The 25,804-nt window shown below is 43.1% G+C and overlaps 1 protein-coding gene across 2 annotated transcripts in view; it reads right to left on the bottom strand.

The window, feature by feature from the left end:
* VPS41 (VPS41 subunit of HOPS complex) overlaps positions 1-25,804 on the bottom strand; it is a 186,967-nt gene that overhangs the window by 9,953 nt on the left and 151,210 nt on the right. For both annotated transcript variants that reach the window (XM_045494370.1, XM_045494371.1), the window contains 7 exons: positions 25,312-25,456; positions 22,903-22,944; positions 22,705-22,755; positions 18,522-18,659; positions 10,015-10,069; positions 7,694-7,834; positions 6,034-6,170 (listed from right to left, as the gene is read on the bottom strand). In XM_045494370.1, coding sequence (XP_045350326.1) covers positions 6,034-6,170; positions 7,694-7,834; positions 10,015-10,069; positions 18,522-18,659; positions 22,705-22,755; positions 22,903-22,944; positions 25,312-25,456 — 709 coding nt within the window. The remainder of the gene's footprint in view (positions 1-6,033; positions 6,171-7,693; positions 7,835-10,014; positions 10,070-18,521; positions 18,660-22,704; positions 22,756-22,902; positions 22,945-25,311; positions 25,457-25,804) is intronic.

Raw genomic sequence — 25,804 nt, 5'->3', positions numbered from 1 at the left:
CAGGTGCCCCTTGTGTCTTTGTTTTAAATGACACTTAACTAATAATGCCTTTGAGTTTGATGTAGTATTTTAGTTCTTGGAAATACTAAGATTGTCACAGCACTTCTCATTCTTCTGTGTAATCCACATCTCAGACTAGAAGCTCCAGTTCATGTTAGAATTTCACCAAGGGAAGCACACCACTGGTCTTTTCTTTCCTCAACTTCATAATGGCATCAAGCTTTCATCTCAAAAAGTGTGTGTGGGCGTTGCTTAGCAAGTACAACATTTCCTTTCAGAGATTCATTTTGCTTATGGGACATTTCCTTATTTTTTCTCCCCACACTCTGTTCTCAACTCTTGTTTTCTCACCATTGCACTGTTTCCTCCATAGAGCAAAGCTTTCCAGCATTACCTTTACTTTTTCGTCTTCACCACTTTCAAGACAACCAACCAGCTGTAGGATCTAGAATCGGTCTGTTGTAAGCATACCTTGTTCTACTGTGAATTTAAAGAAGAACGTATTTATAAGACAGTTGTCAAAAACCAACAGAAGACTCTAGATAGAGTCTCCCGGTTTCTCCTGATTTCTCTGCAGTTCATCATCATTGATCATCATCCCAGTGCAAAGCACCAGACTCATAGATATTTTATAAAGCAATAAAAGAATCGTACATCAGTGATGTTATGATGCTTCATTGGAAACAGCTGCTGTGGGGGGAAAAATGCCATAAAAAATTGCCGAGTTTCTGATATTTTTATTTTAAAAGATTCTTGGAGTGTTGAATTTTTTGCTGACGTTGTCTTGTTCATACTGCAGTGCTTGTCATTAGAATTGTAAAACACAGAGAGTTACGTGGGTTTACAAGCCCCAGTACGATGATACCAATCCCAGAGCTAGCCGGGGTAACCATTTTGCCTAATTTCTAACCCATCAGGTAGGCTATGATGCTATGGGATGTGAATTCTAATTGAAAAAGCTTTGCTTTTTGTTGAGATTATCATCAAAGAAGATGAAATGCAGAGAAATAAGGAAAAAACAGAAAGGCTCTAAGGTCTCATGTTGAGAGTTCAAAAACAATATTACAATCGTATTCGATTTACAACAGCACAAAGTATACACGTGCCAGATTGATTAAAGAAGCTACACCTGGTAGTCATAGGCCACCTATGTCACCTAAAAGCTGCTATGACACCAAATGGAAATCATTTGAGAGGGAAAAAAATCCATTTTAAATCCGTTTAATCCATTTTAAATCCATTTCAGAGATCTATAAATTAAAAAAAAATATATCTCTTGGAAGAAATGAAGAGTTTATGTACTTTGAACACGAAACCACCCATCTGAGCCCCCAAAAAGGTAGGTAACAAGGGTGTCTGGGTGGCTCAGCTGGTTAGGCATCGGACTTCGGCTCAGGTCAGGATCTCACCATTCGTGGGTTTGAGACCAGCGTCAGGCTCTGTGCTGCCAGCTCAGAGCCTATTGTCTGGTTCGAGGATTCTGTGTCTCCCTCTCTGCCCCTCCCCACTCACGCTCTGTGTGTGTGTGTGTGTGTGTGTGTGTGTCTCTCTCTCTCTCTCTCAAAAATAAACATAAAAATAAAAAAAGGCAGGTAAGAAAGAAGTCACTATTTCCTCTTAATTTATTTGTCTCTGGATTTCAAAGCAGAGAGATGAGGAAGAAGAAATGGCACAACATAAAGGCATGTTTCTGAAATGACTCTCTGAAGAACTTGAGAGACGGAAGATACTTTAGAGATCATCTAATCTCCAGGTTCCTAAATGCCGAATGTCAACGCACAGACTTGCGCCAGGCTTAGCGATAAGGAAAATCAAAGTGGATTCAGTCCCCTAGTCCTCCCCAGGAGATTCTAATCTAGCAGATCTGGAAGGTTTTATTTTACTGAAACAAAGTAAGTTTTAAAAGAATTCAGGGAAGTCGGGTGTGTAGCCAGGCTGGCAAATGTTGATTTAATCGAATGGGAAAGCTGAGATCCAGAAGGGTTAGGTGCCCTCCCAAAGGGCCACAGGCTTGTTGGTGACAAAGCCAGGACCGGAGTCCAGCTCTGCAAACATCACGTCCACTCCTTTTCCAAGACAGCAGGCTGCCTGGTCAATCTCGGATACTCCTCTGTTGTTGTAACCTGCCGGGACCGCAAATGCATCTCCAGAGACCAACGGAGCAACCAAACAGTAAGGAATACACAAGATGGAGTCAGAAGACCTGGGCTCAAACCCAGTTTCACCAGCTTCCCAGACTGGCAAATCCTTTGAGACAGCCTTCCCATCTGTGATATGGGAAGTAGTCCCTAATGACCACTATGAAATGGCCGTCAAACAAGACCATAGGAACAAAAGTGCTAGAACTTTTCTGGGAAAATAAAAACAGAAACGGATATGAATGCTAAATTTAGAAATAAAAATATTTTAAAAATATAAAGTATAAACGTGAAAAATCTATAGCATAAAAATAATTTTGGAACTATTGTCAGTTTCATGTAAGCACTGAAATGTCATTTATACCATACTGTTTTGAAAATAATCTTACATTACACAAAAGCTTTTTGTCCTTGAAATCAGGCTCAGGAACATTTTCTTTTTATAAATTTTTTTTTAACGTTTATTCATTTTTGAGAGAGACAAAGTGCAAACAGGTGGGGCAGAGAGAGAGGGAGACACAGAATCCGAAGCAGGCTCCAGACTCTGAGCTGTCAGCACAGAGCCTGATGTGGGGCTTGAACCCACGAACCATGAGATCATGACCTGAGCCAAAGTTGGACGCTTAACCGACTGAGCCACCCAGGCGCCCCAGGACTAGGAACATTTTAAGTTTATGAAATACAATCAGGACTACTTTCATCTTATGGATTTCATGAAGCTTGTAAAATTTGTTGAGTCATTATACGAACTGTGTAACAAGGTACAAAAACATGATAATAAAGTAAATTTTAAAAATGCAAACACCAACATCGCGGCCCAGGGGAGATCTTCCTTCACTTTAATGATGTCACAGAACGCTAACGTGCCTCATGCTGAACTTCAGCTGAGGACAGTTGTTGCGTTTTGGAAAACATCAAAATTTAAAACCGGAGGAGATACTTACTTTAAATTTTTTCCCACAACTTTTCCTGCTTTCTGTTTCCAATTAGCTATTGGCTAATGAGTGCTCTCCCAAAGCATTCTCAGTGGCGAAAGACATTTTACAGCGCAGCACATTTTACTGTAAATCTGCCCAAGACATTCCCAACGTGGAGGAGCCCTTTCCCTGACATCTGACCGTGGATCCTTGTTTACTGAATGGTCCGCGATATCCGCCAGGGGCCTTCCCCTCCACCCTGCCTCCGACAGAGAAGGTTCCAGGTCCTCGCAAATACGTGCATCTGCAAAATTTCCCCCCAGTTTGGGAGATTAACGGAGCTAGCCATTTTTATCCTGCGAGAACATGTAAAAATCAACTATATACTTTTATGGAACAAACGAAAGAGACCAAGAGTGAAAAATATGTATGTGAAACCTTTCTGGAAACTTCCAAATGCTCTATAATCTAGAAGTAGGCTTAAGTTATTTTTAACAGGTTGCCCGGAGAAAGAATATAAGTGGCCATTAATGACAGACGGTAGCCTTTTGTATAGAAAAAACTTCTAAAGTCTTTCTTCACATATAAGAAGGGAGCGTTCCCTGGAATTGTTTGAACCACCTGCCTGAGTTCAGCGTTTCCTCTCTGTACCTTCCAGTGAGATGTCCGAGCTCCAGGGGAGACCCAGGTGCAGTTCCCAGAGGCTCTGCAACCTTCCCAGGGGGTCTCGCCCCTCGTCCCAGAGGCCACTCCCTGGTCAGGTTTATGGGATCCACTGGAGAAGGAACTCCCGGCCTCCTCAACGCATCACCAACTGCACACTTACATGTCTTAAGGAAAAGCTCTCAGTCCACTTAAAAACATAATTAAAAGGATAAAATATTGATTTATCAGCTGTTTTAGTGGATGATTTTTTAATATGGAATTCATTTTGCATCTAATAATTTATTTTTATTCCTGGCTGACTCAGAACAATGCAATTTTATTCATAAAAAATGAATGAGGAGTGAAATCCAGTCGGCCCCGGGAGCTTGGTTCTCTGGATTAAGAGCCTAGTAAGAGGGATTTATTAGGTGTGTCTGTTGGCACTGCAGAGCCTGGGAAAACAGGCACATTTTCAACCTAGAGGCTAAGCTTGATGCATTTGTAATCTGGAGGACAGAGGACTGATCATTTTGTCACCTTCCATGGGGCAGAGATGCTCAGGGACACCGCACCTACATGACTTCTCAACACATCTGGACTTGAAACTTCGAGCAGGTCCCGGCACACCCGGGCCTGGGAAGAGCCCGTGAAGTACACAGATCATCATCAGGCTCACTCACATGCAGGGCCTTATGAGGTCAGACGCTGAAACCACTTTCCCCAAAGCCCGGTTCCAACCTCAGAACTCAGGAAGTGTTCCCCTGCCTGGACCACTTTCCCGCAGCCCTGGGGCACCGCCCACAATGCCTACTTAGTCACCCATCCCAATTCTCTCTCCTTCCCGCCCGGCTCATTCTCTGTCCTGAAAACCTTTCCCCGGGCTGTCCGCAACCTCCCAGTTCCTTTGTAAATAAACACGTGTGTATCTCAAAGCTTGGCACACAAGAAACCCTCTACCTCTGCCTGCACCAAACACCCATCTCTCCTGGGACCCCGACTTCCCGCAGGCCCTCCTGAGGAAGGCCCCTTGTCCTCTCGCGTCCTGCCCTCAGGAAAACCCCTTCTCCTTTAAGCTGTGCTACTCAGTGCTATAGCCCCAGAAGGCTGAGAGGCTGGCCTCCTAGCTCACGGAGGTGCTGGGGCCTGGCTCCAGCCCTCCCACCCGCATCCCTCAGCACCCTCGGGGAGGACTCACTGCCCCCACAGTCTCAGGACTAATTCCACACTGACGACCCTCACCTTTCACCCTACTTTTTGAAGGACCCCTTTGGAAATTTTACGAGGACGCGTTTGGAAATTTTAATGTGACCACACTCCACTTCTGGGCCCCACATTCTTGTCCCTCTGTCCTGCTTTTCCACCTGTCACTCGACTTCCTGTTGCCATCAGTCTTTCTCAACTTCTCCTCTTCCCCCGCCTCTTACCTGCGCCCACCAGCCCAAGTGCAGCGGGCAGCCCCCCACTGGGCACCCCTCACAGTGGCCAGGGGCCCCACAAATCCTCGTCATGATGCTCCTCTCCTTAATTAACCTGCCAATCACTTCTCTCCCCGGAACCTTATCCTCTGGCTCTGCCCGCAAAATCTTTGTGTTTCCAGGAAAGCAATTTCCCTTTATCCTAATAGAAACTCATTTTCAAACGAAGTAGAGAAAGAAGAGTCCAAACTGTTAAAGAAATGTGCTTTCAACAGTTTCAAGTTCTGTGGAAGCTACCAGCCTCCCGGGAAATAGTAATTGTTAGGAGTCCTTTTAGAGAAAAGGGGAGGATGCTTTGTAATTAGCATGTTAATTACTTATATGAAAATAAGGCATTCCATTGCTTTTATCACCAAGTTCTGAACTATTACAGACAACGAGGTTGTACTGGTCAGGGAAGCAGACAAAACGTTAAATGAAATCACGTATTCAACATGTTTCAGGCAATGGGTTACTGAGAAACTTCAAGGAAATAAAAGAATTATTTGAAAAACATGTTTTTTATTCTTCCCAGTGGACACAATACTCATTCTACTCAAAACTGGTTTGAGTGGCCCAGCAGCCAGTGCAACCACCCCTCAGCCTTGCAAATGCCATGTGGCATCAACCACATAAATGGAAGAATGACTGCGTATCAAGGAGAGGAAATTTGGGAATGGTTAAAACAATTTGGTAGCTTCTAGGGAGACTTCTTATTTCTCTACTCCATGAGTTTCCCAAATATCTGGGCCGAAAGCAAATGTAGTTATCCAAATGAATTCTTAGGTCTCGAAAATAACCCTATAAATGTTTATCCGGAAGTCAACTCATCCCACCCCCCCGCCGCCCAGGCGGATTTGTCCAAGAAAGGATACTTACTTGCAAATTGTAGTCTTGCAGAATTTTAACCAAGGAGTCTCTCAAATTGGGAATCTCCATTCCTTCCTTAATACGATGAATCAGGAGAATTGGGTCTACGTGCGTGCCAATGTTGTTTAGTAAGCCAGTTATAAATGCTGCAAAATAGCACATGCAATAATTAGGACATAAGCAGTTTACATAGTGCAGTTTTAGGCCAAAAGTGACTCAAATAAAAACTTATTTCCTTTATTTTTTTTAAGCTTATTTTTATTTATTTTGAGAGAGAGAGAGAGAGAGAGAAAGTGGCAGGGGGGCAGAGAGAGAGGGAGACAGAATCCCAAGAGGGCTCTGCACTGTCAGCCCAGAGCCCAATGTGGGGCTTGAACTCCCAAACCACGAGATCATGACCTGAGCCGAAGTCAAGGGTTGGACGCCTAACCGACTAAACCACCCAGGTGCCCCCAAAATTATTTCCTTTAAAGGAAGTGCTAAAACCATTTAAATTGCTGAATTCCCAAAAACTAACTTTATTTTCACTTCACGACATAAAGGAGAAGCCCCATGAGTTAAAAAGGGCTCGAGAGCAGATGAGGACTTCAGAACACAGCCTGCCATGCTGATGCCTAACATTTACCGAGAGTTTACACTATGGCTTGGCTCTCCCTTTTCTCCAATGTTCGGCAAGGTAGCAGTGTTGTTTGCCTCCATTTTACAGAAAAGGGAAATGGGGTGGTTGCCTGATTCATCCAGGGCCACATACCTAGCAAGTCAAAAGCCCAAATTCACTCCCAGGCCAGACCCCGGGCCAGGTCATGCTGTGCTCCGTTTCACCCACCCTGCCTCCTTGAAGGTCGGTAAACCACGACTTTCACGACTCAGTGTGACTGAGTTAGATTCTCAAAGATGCATGCGCATGTGACAACCTACATCTGCAACTGACTTGAACCACTTTATCCTCTTGCATCTCTGATAAAAAGATAGTCCCGAGAGCAGTTTCTAAAACTTGAGAGCCTTGGAACAGAGAAGCCTTCTTACTAAAATAGCGAAGGGAAGGGAGCAGACTTTGAACCACTGTTGCCAGCTTTGGAATCATTTCTAGATCTTCAAAAGAGGGCCTGGGTTACTGCTGGGTGACTGCGTATTTCTTTCCGAAATGGGAGCCCTGGAGGCGGACAATCCCGTGGCGGCGACACACTCATGCTCCTGGAGCTGCACTGAGGCAGTACGGCGGGACGGAGAGACCGCCAGTTACTGTCCCAGCAAACATCCAAGGACCGTCAGTGTCTAGTGACAGTTCTAGGGGTCCATAAAAAGGCACTGGCAAGGGCTTTACATTTTCAAAATAAAGGCCCCTGTATACAAATTGGAAAAACAAAACTCAGCCGGATCACATTTCCTGAGTTTGGTATGGTAGGTAAGAAGATGTTGATGGGGACACAGTGAATATCATCAGGTTAACCACCTGTTTTCCACATTCAGGTCATGCAAAGTGATGGGGCCCCAGGCTTCTCTGCGCAGGAGAAGCACTGGAAGTCGTTACAAGGTACTTAGCCTATTTTTATCACAGATACTTGGCCCTATTTTCCACCCAGTGGGTCTTGAGATCATTCTTACTCTAGATGTCACTGGCTGTATTGAGAGATAAGAGGCCTGATCGCAGATGGGCTTTTCTGCTTACGCGGTTTGTCGATGGAATATAAAATCAGGTCTTCCCAGAGTTCTCCGTCGTCTTGCTCCTTGGCGAATTCAATCGCTTTATCAACATCGTGCAACTCCTCTGTGATCATCTTCAGGGCACTTCGGCTATTGCCCATTCGGCCTAGCAAAGATGGGAGAAATACTTCATTTAGGATCTTTTTTTTTTTTTATTAAATTTTTTTTTAACGTTTTTATTTATTTTTGAGACAGAGAGAGACACAGCACGAAGGGGGAGGGTCAGAGAGAGAGGGAGACACAGAATCTGAAACAGGCTCCAGGCTCTGAGCTGTCAGCACAGAGCCCAACGCGGGGATCAAACTCACAAACCATGAGATCATGACCTGAGCCGAAGTTGGACACATAACCGACTGAGCCACCCAGGCGCCCCTAGGATCTTTTAATAAAACATTTTTAAAGAAATCGCCTACCTCTTGTTTATGCATCTCTGGTCTTGAAGGCTACTGTTTTCTTATGTGACATTAGCCTTTACTATTTAAACACAGTGAAATAATGAATCTCCCTATTTACTGGGTGTTTCCTTTGTGGTAAGTACTCATGTAAGTGCTTCACATAAATTACATCATTTAACCAACACTATAATCCTACGAGGGATGTTCCAGTAATATTTCTGTCTTACGGAAGAGGACACAGAAACATTAATAACTTGCCAAGATCATACAGCTACTATGCGGCAGATCTGAAATCTGACCCAGTCTGTCAGATTCCGACTTCCCTCTGACAGACATGTATTTCTTTTGGACACGTTCATACCCAGACACAGTTAAGACTTAAAGGTCCTGGAGTCATTCTGCCTCTTGAGGTAGCTTTGGATTTGCTCTTTTGATACACTTTGTGCCAAATGCAAGTTCAACTATCAACTACCTCATTTCCTTCTCTCCAAGTTCAGGGGAAAGCCTTCCAACTGCCCTCATTAAATGAAATTTTTACCAACTATGCTTTTATTCGGTTAATTATCTTTACACACTTTGTCCGTTGATCTACTGGTATTGTAATGGCTTTAACAGTTTCCACGAGTCTTTAATACAGTACATGTAGAAAGCTTTACTCAAAGGCAGGACAGCAAATGCCAGACCTGTGGCAGGAACCAGTAGCGGGTCTCGAATCCTCCTCGTTCTGAGCCGCCATTATCCAGTGATAATAGCTGGCCTGGGAATAAAATGAGATCCCAATCTGTCGTACCTTCTATAGCATCCTGTTTGTCCTACAAATATTATTCCCATTGTCTTAGGTCTTTAAAATGGTTAATTTTTAAAATATGTGTAGGGTTTTAAAGTTTTTATAACTTTAAAAAAGGAGATTATGTCTCCCTTTGTAAGTCCTCTACTTCCTCGTCTGCTAAGACAATGTGACCTTGTGACAAAAATCGACCCGACTGGAGTATTTTTGGGGAAGAGATGCTGGAGAAACACCTAATGTCTGAACTCTGTGCTTATACCACAAATATCTGCATAGAGCTTCCTTGGGAAACCTTCAGGAATCCACCCTGCTTCTTTGCAAGTGGTTCATTTAGGAGGAATGGGAAAGACAGTAGGTCCTGCGCCCTTGGTACAAAAACTATGACACATACGGAGGCCATGCCAGAGGCCTAGGGGCAACTCAGAACTAGATTATACCAAACAGTTTTCCTCTCTCCAAAATGTCCATATTCAACCGCATTTTCTCTGGTCACTTAAAGTGTGATTACTGACAATGAACATTATTTTCTACCAAGATCATGGTAAAATAGGCTGACATTTTTAAAAAAAAATTTTTTTAACGTTTATTTTTGAGACAGAGAGAGAGAGAGAGAGAGCGCGCGCACGCGCATGAACAGGGGAGGGTCAGAGAAAGAGGGAGACACAGAATCTGAAACAGGCTCCAGGTTCTGAGCTGTCAGTACAGAGCCCAACGTGGGGCTCGAACCCACAGACCACGAGATCATGACCTGAGCCAAAGTTGGATGCTTAACCGACTGAGCCACTCAGGCGCCCGGCTGACATTTTTTTTTTTAAATAGACAAACTCACCAACCCATCTACAGTTTATTTGTGATGTGTCAGCTGATACAGTCTGGTTTATTACACAAAACGAAGATGTTATCTCAGTAGCATTTATTAAATAACGTTTCCTTCGCTACTGAGCTGTGAAGTCTCCTTTTCCATATGTTAAATTCTTATAGGGAATAGGCTCTAAGCTTTGTGTGACCGTGGTCTAAAGCTGATGTCCATTCTTAGACAATTTACATGACACCATCGCCCCGTTGTGTAGCTTACAGGGACCAAAGGGAGTAAATGCTACTTACTCAGAAGATAAATTGTCTCTTCCACAAAGTTTCTCTGTTGACAGATCTCAAGAGCCTTCAAACAGAACAGGGTAAAAATGTTACTCTGGCTTATCAGGCAAGAATAAATTTCAATAGACTCACTTACACATAGACGCTCGAGAGAATTTTTCCATTGCTTCCCTTTAAAAACAAAAAGTGAACAACACCCAAGTCTTAGGTTTTGCGGGTGGCTGGCCTCACTCGCTTCTCAGGTGCCGGACTGAACAGAATTTAACCGGTAACGTTATTTGAAATAATGCAGAACCTTCCATGAGCAAAGGCAGAAGAGAAGGACTTTCCCACCAGGCTTTCTCTCGATGTGACTTCAGGTTTCTTCAGAGCACTGCTCCCCACCTAATTCCCAGTCACCGCTTTCAGCTCCCTGTCCCTCCACCAGAACGCAAGCTCTGGGAAGGCACTGCTGTTCATCACGGCACGTTCCCAGCACCAAGTGGACCACAGCTCAGTGGTCTGATGCACAAACAAGCACACAGATCAGATATTTCCACTGCTGGCTCACAGGGTTTGAAACAGAATGCTGGGCAAGGGTCTGTCAAAAGCTGAGAGGGGAAAAAACCATATGTGACCATCAAGAAGCATCAAAAAAGAGATCAAGTAAAGAAACGAGGGACTCCACAGGTGACTGCATTTCCTTAGGCCTAAGAAAAAAGACACACCGTGTCCATAAATACTTGCATACTTGCGAACGGGCTGGCACACATTTACCATACACTTTGCTGGGCACTGGAGGGTCACATCTCATGGAGATGCGAAGGGGATGGTAGTAAAGATAATGCTGATGCTGATGTCGCCAGGGAAGTCGGCTGGGGGTGGGGGGGAGCTCTCCCTGCAAGGAGGTAGCACGCGGCCGCTGCACTCCAGGGAGGCTCACAGAGAGGCAACAGCACACAATCCTGTGACCAGGGAGGCACGAATAGAGGGCCAGGTGCACAGACACGGGACATGAGCTCCGGTTTATGGAAGAGGTGTGGCATCAGAACTGGGTGCGGTATGAGGAGAGGTCACCCGGAAACCTCATCTCCCACCCCACCTACATGTGTAACCTTCCTACTGCGCTGCTGTGCTCTGACAGCCGAGAATCTTCGCTGGGGCCTACGAGACATCCACGATCTGCTCTGCCTTTGCCTTTCTGGGCAGCAACACCTCACACTCCGCTCACCCCTCCCCTGCGGTCCCTTGGCCTGGAAGGCTGCCCTCCCTCCCCCCAGCCCCCCCCGCCCCCCCCCACCTTCAGGCAAATATTCGTCGGGGCCCCCAGCAGGCCAGACCCCAGGTACTCAGCCTCGGGGCAGCCCGCACACTTCTTCCCCACGATGACCTACCGGGCCGTTAACCACCCCTAACCGCCTGCTCTCCACAGCCAGGGACCACGTGACTCGAGCCCTGTGCCCTGCATGATGCCTGGCTCCTAGTGGGTGTGCAGGAAATCTTTTTTTTTAAACAGATGGAGTAGGCAGAAAAGGTTTCAGGAGGAAGATTATTGGGTTGCGTAGTCATTTAAAAACCCAATGGTTGGGTTAAAAAAGCCAACGGTTGTTTTAAAAACAAGAACAAGGCGATAAAAAGAACAGCGCAAGTTCAGCAGCTCTTTGGGCTAATGACCCCTCTTGGAAAATGGCAGCAGGATCAGGTTTGGGGTTCTGATTTTTGACTTAGAATTTTTTGTGTAAAATATAGATTTAAATGTGCCTCTGGTTAGAGATTAACAGCTAAAAAGGGAGGAAAAAATGCTGATCGTAGAAATCGATGTTGGAGGGGGGACCCTAAACCAAACATTAAAGAAAGGAAAAACAACCCTTGCTTCAGAATCACAGGGAGGAGTCTGAGGTACACAAATTATTTAAGCGAGGAAATGAGAAGACTAGAAGGTCACGATGAAGAGGAAACACTCTTAGTTGGATGGCCCACAAGATTCCTTTAGCAGTTACATGGCAGGGGCGCCTGGGGAGTTCAGTCGGTTAAGCGTCTGATACTTGATCTCGGCGCAGGTCGTGATTTCACGGATTTGGGGGTTCGAGCCCAGCATCACACTCTGCGCTGACAGGATGGAGCCTGCTTGGGATTCTCTCTCTCCCTGTCCCTACCCCACTTGTGCTGTCTCTGTCTCTCTCTCAAAAAAAAAAAAAAAAAATAATAATAATAATAATAATAAACTAAAAAAAAAAAATGTTATGTGGCAGAGGTTATCCCCCAATATCCTTTACCCATTTTCTGTAGTAATAAGATTTCTGGTGGGTGTGTGACTGCTCAGAATTTAAAAAACAGCCTTCCTAGCCACAGGGGAGCGGTGTGACTAACGTCTCCCACAGAGATGAACCGGCAATGTGGCAGCTTCTGGCAATCTTCTTTAAGAAGCAATGCGAGTCAACGCTTTTTCTTATTTTTAGTGCTTTCACCCAATCTTCTCCCGGAAACATGAATGATACTATCTCATACCTCCAGCTCGAGGTCCTACAAGGTGAGGGACCAGGAGAAAAGACCGCGTGGCGGCCACCACCGACAGGGCTCTGCCACCTGGACTTCCATGTGACAGAGAACTTGACTTCCATGTGGCTACTCTGTGGAAGCCACTATTATTTTGGGATTTTTATCGCTCATAGCTGAACCTAATCCTAACTAACACCTAGAAGATCTTCCTTTGTTTTGATCAAAAACACGATTTACCCTATCTCTATACCGTCAGGTCCATAAATGAATCATCATCACAAACAATGTAACTTTCTTATGGATTCCTTACCCTTCTGGGATGTTCTAGAGCAGACACAGGATACACATGTGAGCAGTTAAATAGTGAAAGAAACAGCAAACAAATATGAAGTCCAAAGGACCGGGGACCATTCCAACAAAAAGTTATAAAGAAACCAGCTGAGGACCTTGACTCCTGCGAGCTGCTAGACAGACGGACGGCTTATGGCTGGGTGAGACTATGTTGTGCACAGATAAACAACAAAATGTGATACGACCGGACAGGTAGAATGTTTAAAGGAAGATGGTGTGACTAAAGAGTATACTGCTTAGTTTATTACCAAAAGGTATCTATAAGTCAGTTTCATACCGGGAAATTTGCTGACACTAAAGTACCAGAAGTTTCCAACAAAGCCATCTCCCCTTCTCTTGAGCATTTAAGAACATGTCTGTCTCAAACCACACAGACTTTGTAGCCTGAGGACTCACCTGAGCTAAGACAGCAGTCTCTTGCATGTAGCTATTCAAATTCAAATTAAAAATTCAGTTCCTCACTAGATGCTTTTCGACCACCTGACTGTCCCACGTGGCTCCTGGCTATCTTGTCAGGGCAGCACAGTTTCATCACTGTAGAACATTCCACAGGATGATGCTGCCAGCTCTGTTTGGATATTATGAAAAATGACAAGTCATGTGGGAAGAACGTCTAAAGACAAGTCTGAAGTCAAGAATGGTCTGGAATGCAAGCAGATGTATAATAACAAGCTCAAAGATAATCTGAGTCTCTGAAATTTGAGTTTCCCAGATTTTTCAATGTTTTAGGACTAGTTTTTGACAGTATCTGAAATTATTCTTCTTTTCTCTTATATGAGAGAGCAGAGACTCTAGAAATCTCTACCAATTCTGAGCAAACTGTAAAAAGAAAATATTTCTGGTACACAGAATTTTTCTATTATTGACATAGTGCATAAAACCATGTTTCCCTAGATTCTTGAATGTTCTTGGGCCACAGTGCTCCCTCTAGAGGAAACAGTAGGGAAACTAAGATTTTTAAAGCCAAAAGGAGGGAGACAGACAGACACAGAGACCAACACAGAAACAGACAGAAAGGGAGAATCATAACAAAAATAAAAGGAAAAATAATAATGACAGAAGTGGAGTAAAAAATGATGCAGAAGTAATGTTTTAATTTTCCTTTTCCTGATTTCATATAAAGGCAAGGAACAGAGTGAGAAATTTGGGGGTAACTAACAAGAACCTGATCATCTATAAATTAAATAATAACTTCCACCCAGACTTGACCCGGCCATCATTTATCCAGTATACTCTTTAAAGGTCACTAATGGGAATCCATAAACTTTGCATCTCCCAGCTTTATTCCTGCAAGTTCATAAATATTGCCACCTTATAAATGCCATAACAAATGAGGGAGATCTTAAATTCAGGTATCAATTTCCAAAGCTGCACAGCTGATATTCTGCTTTTATCTATTCTAGGCATAAACAAATGAGATTTGTAAATGAAAACTAGTACCTGTTGACAATTTAGTTTAAAAACTGATGTCTTTTGGGGCGCCTGGGTGGCTCAGTCAGTTAAGTGTCTGACTTCAGCTCAGGTCATGATCTCGTGGTTCGTGGGTTCGAGCCCCGCATCGGGCTGTGTGCTGATAGCTCAGAGCCTGAAGCCTGCTTCAGATTCTGTGTCTCCCTATCTCTCTGCCCCTTCCCTACTCATGCTCTGTCTCTCTCTCTCTCTCAAAAATAAATAAAAACATTTAAAAAATTAAAAAAAAAACTGATGCCTTTCATGATTCTTGCAATACTAAGGATTATCTTCATTACCATTGTTATTATTTTATTTTTATTTTATTTTTTCAACGTTTATTTATTTTTGGGACAGAGAGAGACAGAGCATGAAGACAGAGAGAGACAGAGCATGAACGGGGGAGGGGCAGAGAGAGAGGGAGACACAGAATCGGAAACAGGCTCCAGGCTCTGAGCCATCAGCCCAGAGCCCGACGCGGGGCTCGAACTCACGGACCGCGAGATCGTGACCTGGCTGAAGTCGGACACTTAACCGACTGCGCCACCCAGGCGCCCCCCATTGTTATTGTTTTAATTAACATTTTAAACCTGAGAAATGATTCCTCGCCATCCTGGAAAGACTAGGGCATCTAACTTAAGAGATCTAAGTTCCAAGTCTGGGCCCTCTGACTTATTAGCTCTAGACTGGGTTTTGTTTCTTTCAATTCCTGAAGACTCAGCTTGTTGGGGATAAAATGACTTTATCCACCTACCTGTGCTTTTGTAGAGATTAAATAAAAATAAGGTACATGAAAACACGGCACATGTTATAAAGCACAATGGAAACATAAACGATTTTTATGGTCTTTTAAAATTGCTGTTGATGTTATAAATACCTACCACCTCTGTATCTTCTTTAGAAGGAACAACAGTTTCATAAAGGCTTATGATTAATTTTAGAATTTAGGAGTTGTGGTGATTTTAAATCCTGAACTCTGGTCTTTGATAACTACTGCTGCCTTGTGAATGCCACTTCCTTAGAGGGCTTCTGATGTGATGTCAGAATCTCTATAAAGTTTTTGGCCAAATATTATCGATTGTGGGATTTCAAGCAATACAAACTAAGTTTGACTGGGATTCTGGAAGATTTCACCCAGCCATCATTTGAAGTCACTCTACCTCTCAACAATTACCCAAATCCCCACAAAGGCAGAAAACCAGAAAAAGACAGAACTATTCTGCCAGAAGTGAATTATCAACAAGAGGGGGTCAACATGTTTTGAATAAAGCCCTGAAATGTTAGGCCCTTCCCAGTTAGATTAAAATGAACACCAAAATACCACCAAAGCACTTATAGGACTAAACATCTATCCACTCTTCTGAAACAGAGATTTCTTTGGTGGGGGCATTAAAAAATTTAAGTACTTAACTTTGTATTTAATAGAAAATGATACAAATTTACTGAAATCTCTTTAGACAGAACAGGTGCACCTGTACTCATGACCTTGACTTCACAGTTAGCATGCCTGGCATGCATTTCATGGGGGGCAAATTTGCTTTTTATAAATTGCTAGCTTTTTCAGGTTATAAGTAAATATAGAATGAATTTGTTCTTTTTCAGGCTATAAGTAAACATACAAGGATTTCTAAGATGATTGAATGTCTATAAAGTTCTCATTTCTAGGGAAAAAAGAATGAGATCCTTCATGAGTTACTAAAGTGTATCTTCTTTAAGACGGCATTATGTACCTGAGCAAGGATAATGATGTATTTTTGTGCGAATATACAGATGGATATACACAATGGATCCTGATTAAAGATAATCTCTTATGAAGAAGTCTCAAGGATCTGTAACAGGAAAGCTCATCTAGAAAGTTCTAAAAAGGTAGCTTGTTGACTTGATTATTTTTAATGGCATGTCTCTACCATAACCAGCTCTAATTCATTTTATTCAAAATTCTCTTTCAGTGGAAAACATGAGATAACTTAAAAAAACCTACTTAAAACATAATCAGCTTCAACATGTCCTGTTGAATTCATTTACATGCAACTGGCTCTTCTCAGTGGATCAGGGAGAAAAATTCTAAAAGGTCTATATGATGCTCTAAGCAAGTTCTAGGTATTGCAAGTGCCATTCGTAGGTCTGCAATTTTCTGAGGCTCCCCTTTTAGGTAGAACAGTGTGCCTTCTGTTGAACACTACTAGATTGGAAAACGCCTGATGGGTTGAAAGGGTGAGAAATGCCAACATCTTGGGATCTGGGTGGCGCCCCCACACCTGAGTTCTGTGAATGAGAAGGAGCCTGGGGTGGCGGCTGGTCACGGCTGACTCCTCAGACAGAGACCCTCACCCAGCCTCAGCCCCTCCTCCTGGAAGCAAATGTCATTTCCTCAGAAAGTGAGATATGAACGGAGGGGCACTGTTCAAAGAGTAAGAGTCTCACTTTCATCCTCTAGATTACAGAGTCTGTAGCGAGAAGAGGGAAACCTCTCTTTTATTTTGTAGAGTAAGATGATGGATTTCCAAATTTATTCTTAGGAAAATATCTTAGGACCCAAATTTAAAAGGTTAAAAGTTTTTCATCAACTAATATGCAGGCAAGATATTTTTTCATTAAGTACAGATTTTGAAAATCAACTGAGCTGAAATCGGTTCATAATAAATTCAATACATTTATCAACATGGCTGAAGAAGCAACTCTAGACGTGGTCAGTGCACGTCAACTGCATTACCATCCATCAATTCCTTTAAGTTTTTATTTATTTATTTTGAGAATAAGTGAGAGACAGAGACAGCATGTGAGTGGGGGAGGGGCAGGGAGAGAGACTCTAAGTAGCCCCTGCACTGTCAGTGCAGATCCCAATGCAGGGCTCGAACCCACAAACCATGAGATCATGACCTGGGCCGAAACCAAGAGCTGGACACTTAACCAACTGAGCCACCCAGGTGCCCCTGAATCAACTTCTCAATACATATCTCTTAGGGTCAAATACATTTTTGTTTTGTTCTGTTGATACATACAGCTGACTAAAAAGTATTTGTTACCTGGCCATCTGAATTCAGGAAGATACCTGTAGATGTTAGACAGCATTCCAGACAGCAAGAAGAACCACGGGAAACAACACTTGTGGCCTTGGATTTCTCAGTTTCTAGTACCAACGTGGTAGGTATCAACTGTGTTGAAAGAGCAGGCTCATGAAACTTACTAGTTCATGTGCAGTCCTAACTAGAATCTTGTACGTAGTCATTTATTCACCCACTCATGATACAACAGACATTTAGGAAATGTCTAATGAGTGCTGGCTGCTGGGTTTATCAAAAATGAGTGAGACAAACTTCTTGTCCTTTAAAGAATGTACAGGATAGTGGGAAAGAGACTAGCAATTTATTGTAATTATAATGTCATGTAGCATAAGAGAGAAATACAGAGACGCCAACGATGTGGATGTGGAAAGCAGACAGGGTGCAGGACCTAAGTTACTGACCTTGAGTCTGAGACAACCGCCTCCAGCTTGGGGTAGCCTGGGTCTCCCTCCTAGGTTGCTCTGAGGCCCCACTCTGACCCTGGTAAACTGACTCGGACTCCTGATACCATTTTTTTTTTTTTTAATGTTTATTTATTTTGAGAGAGAGAGAGAGAGAGAGGGTGTGAGCAGAGGAGGGACAGAGAGAGACACACAGAACCCAAAGTAGGCTCCAGGCTCTGAGCTGTGAGCACAGAGCCTGACACGGGGCTCAAATCCACCTGAGATCATGACCTGAGCCAAAGTTGGAAGTTCAACCGACTGAGCCACGCAGCGCCCCGCTGATACCGTTTTTGCTTGATGGTTGATGGAGTCCTAGACCCCGGATTAAACCTTTATTCCAATTAAACCTGGAGCAGAAATGCTCTAACTCTTCACCAAAATCTTAGCCAACAGGACCTCCAGTTCTCATCAGGATGCCCCAGCATTAAGTGTATGGGATGAGTCTGTCACTTACCTTTTCTTTTCTTTTTGTTTAAAGTTATTTATTGAGAGAGAGAGAGAAAGAGAGAGAGAGAGAGAGAGAGAGAGAGAGAGAGAAAGAGAAAACACGTGAGTAGGGTAGGGGCAGAGAGAAAGAGAGAAGAGAGAGAGAATCCCAAGCAGGCTCTGTGCTATCAGAGTGGAGTTCGACTTGGGGCTCCAACTCACAAAGTGCAAGATCACGATCTGAGCTGAAACCAAGAGGTGGACGCTTACCCGACCGAGCCACCCGGGCGCCCCTGTGACTTACCTTTTCAAGTGGGCAATGGGTACTATCTCGGAGAAAGGGAAGTAAGTTTGGTCGATCATACTCAGCATAAAGGCTAATCTGCTTTTCATGGTAGCGCTGCCCCTTATGATGGTCTCTCTTGAAAAGTTTATGCAGATACTAAAAGGAACGAAGGAATAAACCATGAATATGAGAGTAAGAAAAACAATACACTGTTTACACTATTTACACTGCTGTGTTCGATTCGAAATAGCCTGGGGAAAAAGCAGATTTCAGGAAAATGTCTAGGTGGAGGAAAAGTGGAAAGAACACCTTCAGAAGAGCAAGGACATTCTAGTACTCTTTCGAGAATGGCCTTGAGTGACCTGGCTCTACTAACCAGTCATGTGACCTCCACAGGTCACTGACCTCTCTGTGATGGAGTCTATCTGCAAAAATCTCACGGGGTTGTTGGGAGGACTGAATGAGTTGCCAGGTGTAAAACACTCGGATCCCATAATGGCGTTTACTAAGCACTAGAGAAAGGTTAATAATAGTTATTAATATCATTACCATCGTCCGCTTCGCCTCAGAAGTAAAATGCTTGATTAGTGGCCTTCCTAAATCCTAAAAATTCTGGTCTTCTACATTAAGGGGGTACAGTCATGGGACAAGAGTATGTTCTTAGAAGCTCAAAGAACAAGTGCTAAATTAATTCTCACACATTCTGCATCTGCTAAGCCTTGCTGAGGTCTGTGTGTGCAATGACATGCTGCGTGTTCTGGTGACATCCAAGGTTAAAAATCAAGAGGAGTACAGGTGTCCTGAGCCAATTTTCCAAACCGATTCCTTTCCCTAAGCTGTCTGAAAAAGTGAATGAACCTCAAAGGAAGTGAGTCATTCACTTTCTACTCAGAGGCAAGATTAAGTCTATCAATACATTATGCCGAAGTCAGAAATCCACGTCTGATGTGTACTTAGTGTTCAGTGTAAACACACACCCTGTTACCCACCCAAGGCGGACAGTCCTGATGGCACCTGTCACATAAAGTACATTCCCACCTCGAGTGAACTGGTTTGTGAGAAACGGGGCCTCGGTTTGCCCCTGATGCTGTGACTGTAACTAGGTTAGCTGGAGTTGGACATTCACTAAACGAGTCTAAGCACGACACATGCACGCAGAGAAACGGCTCCTCAGGTCAACCCTTTGTGTCTCCCCAAGGCCAGAAGGGGGCCGAGAGTGGCTGGCACTCCACGGTGGTCTGATTGGCGGCCCTGCCTGTCCCCTGGCACTGGGGTTGGCGTGTGAGCAGGACACTCGGTGCAGGTCGTCAGAGGTGCAATGGGATGGGAAGTCTCGGTCACATCTGCCAAGGCCAATTTTCAGAGACCTTATGTTGCCTGACAGGGGAGAGGAGCCACTTTGAGGGGAGCCATTTTGATGGGCGCTCTCACCATTTCACCACTGCACTAATTACCACGCAGATACCTCCCACCGGCAGTCCTGTCTCAAGCCTCAAGCAGACCAGAAATCATTGCTTTATAAACAAATCCCAAAGTGGCCAGCATGGTGACGCCTTGCTTGCTAAAGCGGACAATCTTGAGATTTCCAATCGTGAACGCTATCACAATAGCATCTGCACAACCCCTGACTGAAACAAAACAACAAAGTACCTCACATTCCCATCCTGGAGTCTTCAAAAAGCTTCTTGCGTGAAACTGACTTCTGATTAAAGACTCCATCCCCTGAGCCTCCTCTTGGGGTGAAAAGAGGTGGGCGAAGATACAAGAGCCCCCACTGAATTTTTTTCTTTTTAATTTAAATCCAAGTTAGTTAACATATAGTGTAATAATGGTTTCAGGAGTAAAATTTAGTGATTCATCACTTACATGTAACACCCTGCGCTCATCCCAACAAGTGTCCTCCTTAACGCCCCTTGTCCATTTAGCCCATCCCCCCACCCAACACCCCACCAGCAACTCTGTCTGTTCTCTGTATTTAAGAGTCTCTTATGGTTGCCTCCCTGTTTTTATTTTTTCTTCTCTTCCCCTATGTTCATCTGTTGTGTTTCTTAAATTCCACATATGAGTGAAATCATGATATTTGTCTCTCTGACATATTTTGCTTAGCATAATACATTCTAGTTCCATCCATGTTGTTGCAAATGTCAAGATTTCATTCTTTTTGATCACCAAGTAGAATTCCATTGCATATCTACGCCACATCTTCTTTATCCATTCATCAGTTGATGCACATTTAGGCACTTGCTGTAATTTGGCTTTTGTTGATGGCGCTGCTACAAACATCGGGGTATATGTGCCCCTTTGAAACAGCATCCCTGTATCCCTTGGATAAATACCTGGTAGTACAATTGCTGGGTCGCAGGGTAGTTCTATTTTTAATTTTTTGAGGAACCTCCATACTGTTTTCCAGAGGGGCTGTACCAGTTTGCATTCCCGCCAGCAGTGCAACAGTGTTTCCCTTTCTCCACATCCTCCCCAACATCTGTTGTCTCCTGAGTTAACTTTAGCCATTCTGACAGGTGTGAGGTGGTATCTCACTGCGGTTTTGATTGTATTTCCCTGAGGACGAGGAGTGATGTTGAGCATCTTTTCACATGTCTGTTAGTCATCTGGATGTCTTCTTTGGAAAAGTGTCTGTTCATGTCTTCTGCCCATTTCTCCACTGGATTATTTGGTTTTGGGGTGTTGAGTTTGATAAGTTCTTTATAGATTTTGGATGCTAATCCCATATCTGGTAGGTCATTTGCAAATATCTTCTCCCATTCTGTCAGTTGCCTTTTAGTTTTGCTGATTGTTTCCTTCACCATGCAGAAACTTTTTATCTTGATGAGGTCCCAACAGTTAATTTTTGTTTTTGTTTCCCTTGCCTCCGGAGACATGTCTAGTAAGGAGTTGCTGCAGCTGAGGTCAAAGAGGTTGCTGCCTGTTTTCTCCTGTAGGATTTTGATGGCTTCCTATCTTACTTACATTTAGGTCTTTTATCCATTTTGAGTTTTGTTTTTGTGTATGGTGTAAGAACGTGGTCCAGGTTCATTTTTCTGCATGTCACTGTCCAGTTTTTCCAACATCATTTGCTGAAGATACTGTCTTTTTTTTCCATAGGATATTCTTTCCTGTTTTGTTGAAGATTAGTTGGCCACATATCTGTGGGTCCATTTCTGGGTTCTCTATTCTGTTCCATTGATCTGAGTGTCTGTTTTTGTGCCAGTGCCATACTGTCTTGATGATCACAGCTTTGTAATACAGCTTGAAGTCCGGAACTGTGATGCCTCCTGCTTTGGTTTTCTTTTTCAACATTACTTTGGCCATTCGGGGTCTTTTCTGATTCCATACATATTTTAGGATTGTGTGCTCTAGCTCTATGAAGAATGCTGGTGTTATTTTGACAGGGATTGCACTGAATGTGTAGACTGCTTTGGGTAATATAGACATTTTAACAATATTTCTTCTTCCAATCTATTAGCATGGAATGTTTTTCCATTTCTTTGTGTCTTCTTCAATTTCTTTCATAAGCTTTCTAAAGTTTTCAGTGTACAGATCTTTTTTACCTCTTTGGTTAGGTTTATTCCTAAGTATCTTGTGGTTTTTGGTCCAACTGTAAGTGGGATCAAGCCCCATCAAATTTGATGCCCACAGTCCTACTGGACCCATCTATTTTCTCTGAAGCCTTTTCTCATATCATTTTTAAAAGACACAGAAGACATGCACTCCTGCTTTATTTAGGGAATCCAAGTAGCCTCTCAAGGAAGTCTAGAATAGGCCTTGACAGTACTACCACTGAGGCCAAATGAGAGGAGAGGGATGAGCTAGCATGAGGGTGAAGGACAGAAAAATGGGGCTCTGTTCTTGGATCCTTCTGAGGTGTTGTAATTTATGCTGCAGTTGTATTCAGTGGTAACTCCAGAAGCAAGGTGCTTACTCCTTGCTTCTGGACACAGTTTGGTGATACAAACATGAATATGATAACTTTTCTTAAAATCGCAATTATGAGTCAAAGTTAAAGTACCCAATCTGTAATTAGTCCCTAGCGGGGGGGGGGGGGGGGTGGTCAGAGCAAAACTAATTGCGGATTATGGTGTGTGGTCAAACCTCTAATCCGAGTAGTGATGTGAGCGAATTCACGCCAATATCCCCCACCAATACGGACAGGTGGCTCGACCACTGTGCGGTTAAAAGGGCAAATGAAGACAGTCATGCTCACCACGTGTTGCAACTCTGGTCTGTCTTCTAATTCTTCCACTACCTTTTTAATCTAGAGAGAAAAGGAATTTTTAAACATGGAGTTACAGGGGGACACAAACATAGCTGCAAGATTATCTGATAAACATCTCTCTTCCTTATGGCTAGGGTGCTCTCAGGCACTCATCTGGCAACACATATGAAAACAAAAGACACTCACTGAAATTTTATCTTCATTGTCCAAAAGCATGTCAACGGCTTTCTGAAATAAAAAAAAAAAAAGTAGCCACAGTCATTGACACGTGCTGTGTTAAGAGGACACTGAACACAGTGTACCTTGCATGCCATCAGTTCACGGTGGAGGGTTTCTTTTCCACACATATGGGTCCCTTTGCATTATAACAGCCCTTAAGGGAGATATTTGTAAATGAACGTATTTTAATGTGTCTCAATCTGAGGACTGCGCATTTAGCACACCACTAAAACACTGCCCTGCTACAACTCACCAAACACCAAACATCTTGTCTACACATATTCTAGCCTCCGTGTTGTTGGACGTAACTTCACAGGCACTCCTGTCACTCTTGCTAGCTACGGAGAGTGTACTGTTCCCAGGACCACAAAAGTGAGCTTCGCTTCCTGCCGCCTGAACCTTCACTGAGACCCTCTACGGATTTCACAGGTGTAAGGGGCTGGTCTTATGTGGAGAAGAGGCTGAGAGCCAGGAAAACAATTAGATACCTGGAGTCTCATACGGATACAAATACTTTCGGGATTTACTTTATTGACCTTTAACATTCACGAAACACACATGAGACTGTGTCTGTAACAACAGGGAGTGAGAAGACAGCCCATCAGACGGAGCGTCATTCGTGACACCTGAGCCCGGGTCCTGCTCTTGAGTCTGCTGCTGCCTACCTACCCACTCCACTGGTTTCCCCTCTAAAATGTGACGATGGTAGAGATTATCCTTAAGGCATCTTCTAACTAGAAAACTCTGATTCCTCAACTTTGGTTCATACTCTTGAACAGCAGTTAGTCTCAGCTCGTTCATCATTTTTTTCTACAGCTACACATGTCAAACTCGGCTCTGGAGACACATGGCGGGAATGGGGGGTAGGAATAAGGGGAGAACAGATAAGGTGAAATGTAATTAATTTTTATATAAGCACTTCATCCTCTTAATCTTAATCATCTTGTGCCAGAGAAGCAGCCCCTCTGCCCCTGAACTTCTTCAGAACTGCACTCATTCTTTTTAGATCGGCAGTCCCGAAGGACTTGAACCATTCAGTACAAAAAAAGGGCGAAAAGCATCTTTCAGGGGAAAAAAAAGTGGATTTAGCTTCTATTTAAGTTTAAGTTTATGACGACTAATCTGTAGCATTAGCATAATATGTACATAATATACATGTATACGTGCATACATAATATAGTGCAGAACATCCTTTAATGCAATAAAATAAAAAAGTCAATTTAATTCTTTTGGAGCCTTACGGGTTCTACTCTTCAACTAACGTTTCAATTTTCTTTTTTTTTTTTTTTTTTTTAAATTTTTTTTTTAACGTTTATTTATCTTTGAGACAGAGAGAGACAGAGCATGAACCGGGGAGGGGCAGAGAGAGAGGGAGACACAGAATCGGAAGCAGGCTCCAGGCTCTGAGCCATCAGCCCAGAGCCCGACGCGGGGCTCGAACTCACGGACCGCGAGATCGTGACCTGGCTGAAGTCGGACGCTTAACCGACTGCGCCACCCAGGCGCCCCTAACGTTTCAATTTTCTGAATGAGGAACTGTTCTATGAACTTTACGTCCATCATGGTTACTTGTGATTAGCTTTCTATGTTACACACACACACACACACACACACACACACACACACAGAGGCTACTGTGAGCTGTGGAGGCTGGGTGCCCTCATTGGTCAAACAATCCACTGTTCAAATTTGTCATGCAATAAAATAATACATTCTCCACGTCTGACCCAGTGGAAACGCCACATGCTGAATCTATGAATGCCAACGAATAAAATCACAATAAATGGATCAAAACAGAAGTTCACCTAAAATTTTAATTCCGCAACATATGATTAAGAGAGGTGAATGAGCCAGAGCGTATGGCTAGTTTCTCTGTTTCTATGAATTATGTGAATTGTTTGACGAAACCATTACTTCACACACACACAACTTTCCAAGTTCCCCATCAGATTATGATTGCTTTTGCAGAATAACCACATCAAGTAAAGGATTCCTGAATCCCAAGTACTAAAACAGCTTAGCATCTAGGGGCACCTGGGTGGCTTAGTCGGTTAAGCATCTGACTCTTAATCTCGGCTCAGGTCATGATACCAAGGTTTGTGAGATCAAGCCTGCTTGGGATTCTCTCTCTTCCTCTCTCTCTCTGCCCCTCCCCTGCGCATATACACGCTCTTTCTCCCCTTCGAAATAAATAAGCTTCAAAAAAAAAAAAATAATATAGCTGAACATCTAGTGAGGATCAGTGTTCTGAACATGATTACATACAGCCAAGCTACTTGATTTATTACCTTCTCCAGCATTTGAACAGGTGTCCAATTATTAAAACTTTAGAAGAGTAAAAATAATTGATCGGTATTAAAATAAGAAATGCATTACCTCAGAATCAAAATCCATCAATAAAACAATTTTATCCTTGATAGAACTGAAAAGATTATGCTTGTGGATCAATTGGAAAACATCCTTATGTCTTAATGTTAAGTATATTTCCAGAGCATTGCCGTAATTTTTGTCATAGGTATACCTGGTAATACAAAATTTTTTACATTAATGTTCATCAACATTTCAATTAAACACACACATACACATATACAAATCATGTTTTGCAATACAAAAAACTGAAAAATTTGTTTAAATAGAAAAGCCCACTTTATTTGGAAGACTATTCTTTGGGATTTAACTATATGTGACCAGTAAGAACCTTCTTTCTCAGAACCTTGCTTCCCATTTTGCCAAACCTCAGGGAATTTACAATGGTCAAGTAGTAAACATTTTATTTTATAGAAATTCTCAAAAATTTTTCGTAGAAGTCCATATACCAGGCAAAGAAAGTATGATCCAAAACAAAGGGAATTCTGATTCCAGTAATAAA

This window comes from Leopardus geoffroyi, chromosome A2 (assembly GCF_018350155.1).
Source record: "Leopardus geoffroyi isolate Oge1 chromosome A2, O.geoffroyi_Oge1_pat1.0, whole genome shotgun sequence".
Classification (NCBI taxonomy): Eukaryota; Metazoa; Chordata; class Mammalia; order Carnivora; family Felidae; genus Leopardus; species Leopardus geoffroyi.
This window is presented reverse-complemented; position numbering and strand designations above follow the sequence as displayed.